Below are 10,688 nucleotides of genomic sequence, written 5' to 3' on the forward strand. Positions count from 1 at the left end.
GTTAGCCTGTATTTGACACATTTTTTTCCCTGATGCCGGTTGAGATTTTCATAGATTCATAGATTCTAGGATTGGAAGGGACCTCGAGAGGTCATCGAGTCCAGTTCCCTGCCCTCATGGCAGGACCAAATATTGCCTAGACCATCCCTGATAGACAGTTATCTAACCTACTCTTAAATACCTCCAGAGATGGAGATTCCACAACCTCCCTAGGCAATTTATTCCAGTGTTTAACCACCCTGACAGTTAGGAATTTTTTCCTAATGTCCAACCTAAACCTCCCTTGCTGCAGTTTAAGCCCATTGCTTCTTGTTCTATCCTTAGAGACTAAGGTGAACAAGTTTTCTCCCTCCTCCTTATGACACCCTTTTAGATACCTGAAAACTGCTATCATGTCCCCTCTCAGTCTTCTCTTTTTCAAACTAAACAAACACAATTCTTTCAGCCTTCCTTCATAGGTCATGTTCTCAAGCTCTTCTCTGGACCCTCTCCAAAAATGTTTTGTGGGGCTGTCTTTGAAAGGTTCAAAAACCAAATACAGAAATGATTGAATCTGGCTTTTAGTAACAGACCAACCCTAGAACTCGTGTGCAAAATTGGCTCCCTCCTCTAGGCTGGGCTGTAAGGACAGGGACTCGGGAGAACCCAGGTTCGGTTCCTGGCTCTGCCAGACTCCCTGGGTGACCATGGGCGAGTCACGTAGCCTCTCTGTGCCTGAGTTCCATGTCTGTACAATGGGGATAGAAATCCTTCCTTTGTGTGCCTAGCCTGTAAGCTCTAGGGCAGGGGACGTCTCTTACTGTGCCTGGAAATCCCCCAGCACAAGCCCTGATTGCAGATAGGCCCTTGAGGTGCTATTTGAACCCCTATAACAATAATAGACTTGATTTATTTGGGGTCAACGTGTTGTGCAGAGAATTTTCCACAGATGATACCCGCTAATAAATACCATCCCCTGAGATCTGGGGTACAAGGAAGCAGCTGCTTATGTTGCAGGTAGCCGGCCCTGCTGCCCGTGATCCTAGCTGGCTGTGCAAAGGCTTTGAGGTTCTAACATGTCACCTGGAGGCAGGGGCGCTGGAAGACATTTTATAGTGGAGGTGCTGCACCCCCCCTTACCCCTGCCCACACCCCCTGCCACCCCTAGAGCTGGGCTCAGGAGCAGGGCCATGGCTCCAGGAGCCGGGGGCGGGGGAGGTGGATGGAGCAAGGGGACCGAGGCTGGGGCCACAGATGGGGGTTGGCGCAGGGCTGGCAGCTGGGACCCTGTGAGCGGGGCCAGGAGCAGAGCCCCGTGTAAAACCTGGGAGTGCTGCAGCACCCCCTTAGTTCCCATGCCTCTGTCTGCAGGGGAGGTGGACGTTGTTTTGGAAATGGCTTGTGGGTCACTGGAGGGTGTTTTGTAAAGCAGCTCCTCATTTCACGCAGGTGGGGAAACTCCAGCGTCTGCTGCCAGAGGTCCTGGAGCAACTACAGGAGGTAGACAGGGACATCATCGCCGAGGCCATCACCGTGCTGAAAAACATCCTTGCTGACATGGACAGGCAGAGCGCCAGCCGCGCGGCTGTGCAAGTGGCTGAGAAACTCCTGCCTTTCATTGATGATGTAAGGCCTGGTGGCTCATGGGAGCCCGTTCAAACTGCGGACCTGTGAATGGGGGCTGGCGGGTGGGCTAGCAGGGCCTGTGTATGGTCCTAGCCAGAAAAAGGATTGTTGTAAATGACGTGAGCCCATTCCCGCCTTCCTCTGCTACCTCACTCTCCATCAGAGCGTATGGCAGAAAGGATGGGAACCCTTGTGTCCTGCAGGCCTGCTGACAAGGATCAGGGCAGCCTGGGGACAAGGCTCCCCTTGTGGAAGGACATGCATTCCTGAGTCTGCATGCAGCGAGGGGGCCTCTGCAGCACAGGGTGCTGCAATGCTCTTACTGGCTTCCAGGGTGACAAGTGATGGTACCCTGGTGAAAATCCTGCCCCTCCTCTCCCTGGCCAGGAATCCCACAGCTGGCCTGGGAGCTCCATAAGGAAACGGCTCCGTTTGTAGGTTCTGCAGCTACCACCCTTTCCTCTCCCCTTCGTTCTCATGGCAGCGCAGCGTCAAAGGAGGGCCTAGTTCTCCCCAGGCTTTTCATAACCACAAACTAGCCCCCGCCGGCACGTTCACCAGACTGATGTCCAGTCCCCCACTGGATGGTGAGATCCAGCAAGTGGGCAGGAGAAAGGGGCCCATCCATTACTGCCTTCTAGGGGTAACCCCCCAGTGGGGGCTCCTGCAGCGTCCACCCACCTCCCCAGCTTTCACAACACTAAATACCACCCTCAGCCCTGCCGAACTCTGCTGGGACCCTGCCGCTCTTTATTTAGTAGTGGCACAGGCCCGGCTCAAGCTGTTCCCAGGGTCTCCTGGACCCCAGCTGCAGGATCTCGCCCTGGGGTGAGCCCTTTAAACCAAACCCCTCTCGGGCCCGGGGGGAACAGAACAGGTTCTTTATGGGGGGGTGTTAAATCCAAATAGCGTTAATGAACACAACGCCCATCACCAGGGAAAGGCAAATAGGCCTCAACAACTGGAGGGAAGACCAGCGAGGTGCCAATTCAACATCTGCCTATGCCCACTGCAGTGCAGCTCTGATGCCCCCAGACCGCTCCCATAAGTTTTGTGCAGAGCCTGCCCGGCTGCTCTGAGCTGACACCGGGGGCAGGAGCAGCTGGCTAGTAAGATTAACATGGGATGGAGTCTAGCAAACAAGCCAGGCTACCTGTGTAATGGCATGTTACCCTGTATGATACTGTTCGACTACTAGGTGACGCTTTGTAAAATACCTTATTTAAATGAACCTCAGCTGTATCCAGCAGAGCATTAACAGTTCTTATGATGAACCCATCTGCAGTGCTCAACTTGTGCCAGGGCTTGCCAGGGCTTAGCCCTGGCACCTCTGGGCTTGCTGCGTCAGTTATGATTGTAAAAAAATTGCTTGAGCCCCAGCACCTCTTTCATTACAAATTAAGCACTGTCCATCTGGTGTGTGTAAACAAGCTCTGTAGGCAGTACATATCTGGTACAGAACATGATATGGTGTCAGGAGTAAACTAAGAACAGAAACCAAAGGAAAACAGCAACACAGGTTGCAGACGGAAGGAACAGCAACGAAGTTTGCAGGACCTCATCAACATGCCCCACTCTGATTCCCCAGAGAACGTCACCTTTCATAACCCTTCACAATGGACAGACTGGAAACAATGTTTTGCACGATTTTGCATTGCAAACAAGCTGCACAAAGGAACTGGGGATATACAGGTATTGACTTTAATTTAGGCTATGGAGAAGCACGCAGAGCATATCTTTACCTCCTTTGACTTTACTGAAGACCATCACAAAGACAACTATGCAAGGGTTGTGGTTAGGATTGATGCACACTTTATAACCGAGGGAAATGTGGTTTATTAAAGAGCATGTTTTCAGCAAAGAATTCAAGAACCAGGGGAAAATGTTGAAAGTTTTAGAAGACCTCTGCATCCCCTGGCTGAAAACTGTGATTTGGGGAATGTAAAACATGAAAATTTCAGAAACAGGTTGGTTATTGGGTTAAAAGATAAAAACCTTTCATAGAGACAAGCCAGGTGAAGAAATTCTAATTCTTCAGGTGAGGTCTAAATGATATTCCCTCACCTACCTCTAATATCCTGGGACTGTCACAGCTATAACAACACTGCTAAAAACCTTTCACAGTAGCTACCGCCGAAGAGAGATTTAACTCTACCCACAGCTATACAGCGAGCAAGAGTCAGAATTAGTCAAACAACAGGCAAAAGCAAATTGAAAAACCTGCAACTAGCTTAAAAGCTACAAACAGACACTTAAGTGTTAAAAGTCTTTCTCATAAAATCCCTGAGGTAAGGAGAGAGAATTCGCAGGCTAAGAGGGACAAATGCCAGTCTACATGCACAAGGTGTGGAAAAGTCATATCCCAAGGGATGATACATGTCCAGCCAGAGGCGCATGCTGTAATAAATGCCTGAAATATGGACTTTTTGCAGCTGTTCGTTGCACTGAAGAAGTCAGGGAGTTGACTCATATTGCAGACAATCAAGACCCATTGATTCTGGGATCTATCACTTGTGATGACATGGCGCCCGCCTGGAGAGTGACATTGAATATTCAAAGCAAGACTATTGACTTTAAAGTTGACTCGAGAGCTGATGTCACACAGCTCTGACCCTCCCTGAAGGGATTTTGAACTGCATGGGCCAGTTCATCACCGAACCAATTTACAAAGACAAAAGCTTTGCGTTCCGTGTGTATGAGATCAAAGACCAACAACCTTCTCAGCTGCAGTGTAGCAGCCATGATGGGCCTAGTGAGAAAGATGGAAGAACTTGAGGATCTGATGCTATTGGGCTTTTGAAAGGTGATCTAGTCCAAATCAACTTAAGAGGCAATGCTGAACCAGTGAACAACCACCTCTACAAGAGAGAGAACTGGGAAAGACTAGCTGCAGATTTTTGTGAATTCAGAGGACATCATTGCCAGGTCATTGTGGACTATTTTTCCAGCTATATAGAAATAATGTACTTGAAAGACATAACATGTTGCAGTGTTATTGAGAAACTGAAGTGTACGTTTGCTCATTTCTGTATCCAGAACAACTAGTGATGGACAATGTCCCACAATTCACTGCAGCAGAATTTAAGTCAGTCTGAATGAAATATGATTTTGCTCATATCACTGGCAGCCCACATTACTCACAAGCGAATGGAGAGGCTGAGAGAGCTGCGCAGACAGCCAAAAACATCTGAAAGCAGGAAAATCCATTCCTTGCTCCTCTGAATTACAGATCAACACCAACAGCAGCTCCTGCATCTAGTCCAGCACAACTCCTCATGGAAAGACAACTCAGAACTGCTGTTCCAAGAACCTACTACGAAGTGGCCAGACAGGAAGAGCGCAGCCAAATCAAATAAACAGGCTAAAAGAATCATAGAATGATAGAATATCAGGATTGGAAGGGACCTCAGGAAGTCATCTAGTCCAACCCCCTGCTCAAAGCAGGACCAATTCCCAACTAAATCATCCCAGCCAGGGCTTTGTCAACCCGGGCCTTAAAAACCTCCAAGGAAGGAGATTCCACCACCTCCCTAGGTAAAGCATTCCAGTGCTTCACCACCCTCCTAGCGAAATAGTGTTTCCTAATATCCAACCTAGACCTCCCCCACTGCAACTTGAGACCATTGCTCCTTGTTCTGTCAACTGCCACCACTGAGAACAGCCGAGCTCCATCCTCTTTGGAACCCCCCTTCAGGTAGTTGAAAGCAGCTATCAAATCCCCCCTCATTCTTCTCTTTTGGAGAATAAACAATCCCAGTTTCCTCAGACTCTCCTCATAAGTCATGTGCTCCAGACCCCTAATCATTTTTGTTGCCCTCCGCTGGACTCTTTCCAATATTTCCACATCCTTCTTGTAGTGTGGGGCCCAAAACTGGACACAGTACTCCAGATGAGGCCTCACCAATGTCGCATAAAGGGGAACGATCACATCCCTCGATCTGCTGGCAATGCCCCTACTTATACAACCCAAAATGCCATTAGCCTTCTTGGCAACAAGAGCACACTGTTGACTCATATCCAGCTTCTCGTCCACTGTGACCCCTAGGTCCTTTCCTGCAGAACTGCTACCTAGCCATTCGGTCCCTAGTCTGTAGCAGTGCATAGGATTCTTCCATCCTAAGTGCAGGACTCTGCACCAGTCCTTGTTGAACCTCATCAGGTTTCTTTTGGCCCAATCCTCCAATTTGTCTAGGTCCCTCTGTATCTGATCCCTACCCTCCAGCGTATCTACCATGCCTCCCAGTTTAGTGTCATCTGCAAACTTGCTGAGAGTGCAGTCCACACCATCCTCCAGATCATTAATAAAGATATTAAACAAAACTGGCCCCAGGACCGACCCTTAGGGCACTCCGCTTGAAACCGGCTGCCAACTAGACATGGAGCCATTGATCATTACCCGTTGAGCCCGACGATCTAGCCAGCTTTCTATCCACCTTACAGTCCATTCATCCAGCCCATACTTCTTTAACTTGGTGGCAAGAATACTGTGGGAGACCGTATCAAAAGCTTTGCTAAAGTCAAGGAATAACACATCCACTGCTTTCCCCTCATCCACAGAGCCAGTTATCTCCTCATAGAAGGCAATTAGGTTAGTCAGGCACGACTTCCCCTTGGTGAATCCATGCTGACTGTTCCTGATCACTTTCCTCTCCTCTAAGTGTTTCATAATTGATTCCTTGAGGACCTGCTCCATGATTTTTCCAGGGACTGAGGTGAGGTGAACTTATGAACACTTTTACAACAGACGTCACGCAGAGAACTGCCTGGTCTAGAACCTGGTGCCCAGAGGTGACATGTAACTGCTGATTGGGAGTCACCGTTTAAAGGTTCAGCCACTCCCAGAACAGCTCAAGTCACCCCGTCCCCAGGCTGCCTCCTCAGCCTCACCTCCCAGAAAGCAGTAGCCCTTCCCTACAGCATCCAGCTATTGCTCCTGGTTCTCCCTGCTTGGCACAGCTCGCCCAGCCTCCCTGGTCACTGGACTGGTTCAGCTCTGCCAGCAGCCATGCAGGGCGGGGGCCCAGCAGCACCATGTGACCAAGCGGGGCTGGCTCTGAGTTAACAAGAAACCCATGCACAGGAGTGGGGCAACCCTCAGCCCACCCCGAGCCCCTGGAGGCTGGGTGGCTTCCAGTCATGGGTTCCAAGGCCCCCTATCTGGGAACTCCTGCACATTTACCACTCCTTGGCCCTGGGTTAAATCCACCCCAGGTCCCTGTGCGTGGCTCGAACAAACACCAGTGTAGGAATTTGCCCCCCACGCCTGGCCCCCTTGGCCTGGCTAGAGGGCCGCTGTGGGTCAAGAGCAGTGTGAGCTGGGCCCGCAAAGCGGGAGGACAAACTACACCCCCTCCTTTGCTCTTTGAATCTTTCCTCATCACTCCCTCTCTGCCGCCCCTGTCCTGGCACTGCTCTGCCCTGAGCATTCCCCCTTGGCTGACACAGGTGTGTGCTGATGTCAGTGTGCCCAGAGCTGGCTGTGAGAGCCCAGGGGCAGTCTCACCCCACCTTACTGCTCTCCCTGGCCAAGAAGTTACCAGGCCAGCCCCTCAACTGGTGGAAATCTGCATCTCGATTGCCTTCAATGGCGCTATGCCCATGAGACTCTGGCCCCAGCTGTGGCTGTATGGCTGGGGGTGAGTTACCAATACCCCCTGCAGGGCAGACATCTGCTTGCCCCGCTGGGTGAGAATGACTGTCACAGCGTCTCCTCCCCACGTCGTCTCTTGCAGGTGTCCAGCAGGCTCCGGGTGCTCTCCATCAGCCTCTTTAAACACCTGCTGGAGCTTGTAAGGGGGCTCAACAGGAGGCGGATGAAGGTGCATGTGCTCCAGAGCCTGGTCCCGCTGCTCCTCCTCGTGCATGATGAGTGTCCCAACGTGTCCCAGGTGAGGCCACGAGCTGGAGCCTGCAGCAGATACCGTTACAGAGTGACCAGTAATTTGTTTTGAGGGGGCAGCTTGTGACACCCCCTCTTTAAAGGGTCTCGCTGACAGAGGGCAGGTGCTCAGTGCTGTGACAGTCAGGAGCTCAAAATCACTTGAACGTTGAGTGCAGTAGCGCCATGACCATGGCGCCCCACCCAACTGCTGAGTCTTCCCTGCATCCTCTGAGCCCAACACTCCCCCCCTGCAGCCAGGCTGAGAGATTGGGTGGGGGGAGGGGTCGCCTCACCACTCCTACAGCCACTGGCCTCCGCACATTCCCTGGCTGTGCTGGTGGGAAGAGCACAACCCTGGCCATGGCCCCTACCAGGAGCAGGGCTACCCAGTCTCCAGATGGTGCGCAGGACCCAGTGTGCCCTTGGCCAAGCGGCCCGGACAGCCCGTACTAGACATGAGATGCCCAAGCCGCCCCCCCTCCCCCCGCCCCAGGTGTCTCTGCACATGCTAGCGCTCATGGCCACCATCACTTGGGAGCCAAATGCCACCAGCACTAATGAATTCACCCTCCTACCCACCATGAGGTGGGGAACTGAGGCACAGCATGAGGCCTAGCGCCTCAAAAGTATTGATCACCCATAGGCATTAGGCACCTAAATCCCTTTGCAGCCCTGGGCCTAAGCAACTTGCCTGAGTTCCTGCAGGGAGAGCTGGGAATTGAGTCAGGTCTCCAGCTATTGCCTTAGCCACACCGCCGCCCTTCCGCAAGAAACCTGGGGCCGGGAAGCATTCAGCACGCACGGCCTCCCCGCCTCCGGGTAACGAGGCTAGTGGCTTCCAGCCGTAACCGTGGCCAGCTCGCCCTGGCCCCACTTGTTTTGCAGGTGTGTTGGGACACCCTCAGCAGTGCGGCAGAATTCCTGAAGTGGCACCAGCTTGGTGGCTTCATCCAGCGCAAGGATACCTGGCAAAGCTGTGACTGCCTGGTGAGGGAGCCCTCAGGTCATTCACTGCGCAGCCCTCGTGGTAGGAGCGGGGGAATCGGTGGATAGGGCACCCCCCATTGCCCGGCTCTGTGCCCACACTGAGCCCCAGCCCTGGGACCACTCCTGGCCCTGGGTGTAGTCCCTCTGCGTGATCCCCCCGGCACAGGAAAGAGGGGTGAAAACAGGACGTGCGCTCCACACACCTGGAACCCGGCCTGCGGGACGGAAAGGCCTTTAATAACCTTGTGCTCCCTTGTTCTGGTCCTAGCTGACGCGCTACAAGGGGAGAGCCAACAACTTTCTGTGCCAGACCATGGCCTTTCTGGAGAACCCACAGACTCCACTTAGACAAGCGGCCATCAGGTTCATAGGTAACCACAGAGCAGGGGTCCCTTTAACAGGGGGGCTGGATCCGGTCCCAGGCTCTCCTCAGTCCCTGCCAGCAGCGATAAGTAACCCTTGGGCTCCTGATTGTCCAATGCAGGATCAAGGGTGTCAGAAGTCCGCAGGAGCAAGCTCACCCCAAACTGCCCTGATGGGCTGATGGGGCCCCTCTAACCCCACTGCTCCCCATGCAGTCCCCATTCCCCGCCCCCCATACCCCACCATGGGCTCTTGGTAGTGAACCCTCAAGGTGCTGTGTTCTCCTTTGGCAACCAGCCCTGTAACCATCCCTGGGGACTCACCCTTTCCCCTGGGGACTCGGGAGCGCGTCCTGGCCAGCGAGGGGTGGGGGAAGCAAGGGGTTGCTTGGAGGGTGACATTTGACACCCTCGCTGGGGATGCGGGGATGTGACGAGCTGTTTGTATGTGTAGGGCTCGCTGCCCGGCAGCTGGACCAGAGGAGCCAGGACAAGCTGGATGCCATCTGCAACGGTGGGTGGTACCTGCTTTGAGCACTGAGCGCTAGGGGGATGAACGGCCCAGGGCCGTGGGCTGGGTTCAATCTCCGACGCCAGCAACATGATCTCGGGCGAGAGCCACAAAGGGATGCAAAATGTAGATCCCCAAACCCGTGATCAGCTGCCCCCTCACCCTGTCGTGTCTGCTGGTTGGCATGTGCAAGGCACTTAGCCCTGACCTCAGAGCTGCGGCCTGGCAGATCCCCAAACTGGGCCTGAGCTGGCTGGCCTTCAGAGACGATTGCCCCCCCACCAAACACAGCCGAGGTGGGGTGCTGCCTCCCCCCTTGCACTCACTAGCCCAGTGTTTGGAGCAGTCACCTCCACGTGGGGTGCCTGGGGTGAAGCCACTGCTCCAAATGAGGCAGAGGTGACGTCCGGTCACCTACCTCCTTGCTGCGTGCCCGGACCCCTGGGCAGCGCAGGGCAGAGCAGCATCTCCACATTTGTTGGCGAATGGCGGAGGGGGGAGTGATATAACTCAGGCTTCTCACTCCCAGAGCAGGTTCACAGCTGGGCCTCCCAACCAGAGCTAGAGAATGGCTGAGCTCCCTCCTCGGCATTTCCTGGATGGCAGCAGGGCACCTAAAGTTAGGCATAGCCTAACAATGTCCAAGCCCCCTTTATGACTCTCCCCCTCTCTGGACCTAAGTGCCCATCTGTGCATTGGGGGGAAGGCGTAGGGTAAATACAGCCAGGGATGAGGTGCTCAGATACTGCAGGGATGGGGCAGTCCTAGAAATAGTGAGTGAATGGGGTTCATTGGGACTTCTTGCCTGTGTCTGGAGGCTCCCTCATTTGTGGAGGGCAGCAGGGATGTTTAGTGAAGGTTGCTGGTTGCTCCTGCTAGTCCCCTGCCTCCCGCCTCCCAGCTTGCTGCCTCCTTGTCACAGGCCGAGAGGTACAGCGCTGGCTTGGTTTGCTGGGCTCTCCAGAGCACTGTGGCTCTGACCTCCATTTCCTTCCTTTCAATCTTAGACCTCAAAGGCTTGCAGCAGGACAGCAACTCCTCGGTCCAAAGCCTGGCTTCTCAGACCATCTTCATCCTGGAGGCGTTCAAGAACCACCCGCCAGCCCACAGCAGCCTATGGACATGCTTTCATAGGATAAGAACAATGTGCACTAAGGAGAGCCCGGTCATTGAAGCTGCCCAGCTGCCCTAGCTCTGGGAAAAGCCAGCCTCCCTTCCCTGGGAGCTTCGTACCAGAACATGGCTTCTTCCCCATTGGCCGCCTGCCCTGCGCAGCCATGTGAGTAGTTAACTGCTCGATAGCTTTCATCACCATGTACTTTTTGATAGGTTTCCCTGCACT

At 53.4% G+C, this 10,688-nt stretch overlaps 1 protein-coding gene across 1 annotated transcript; it reads left to right on the forward strand.

The window, feature by feature from the left end:
* Positions 1-686: 686 nt before the first annotated feature.
* LOC135978588 (maestro heat-like repeat-containing protein family member 6) lies at positions 687-10,688 on the forward strand. Its single transcript, XM_065579474.1, has 7 exons — positions 687-725; positions 1,429-1,605; positions 7,338-7,493; positions 8,345-8,473; positions 8,742-8,844; positions 9,290-9,349; positions 10,354-10,688. The coding sequence occupies exons 1-7, from the start codon at positions 687-689 to the stop codon at positions 10,536-10,538; spliced, it is 849 nt and encodes a 282-aa protein (XP_065435546.1). The 3' UTR covers positions 10,539-10,688.

Source organism: Chrysemys picta, unplaced genomic scaffold (genome assembly GCF_011386835.1).
Source record: "Chrysemys picta bellii isolate R12L10 unplaced genomic scaffold, ASM1138683v2 scaf329, whole genome shotgun sequence".
Classification (NCBI taxonomy): Eukaryota; Metazoa; Chordata; order Testudines; family Emydidae; genus Chrysemys; species Chrysemys picta.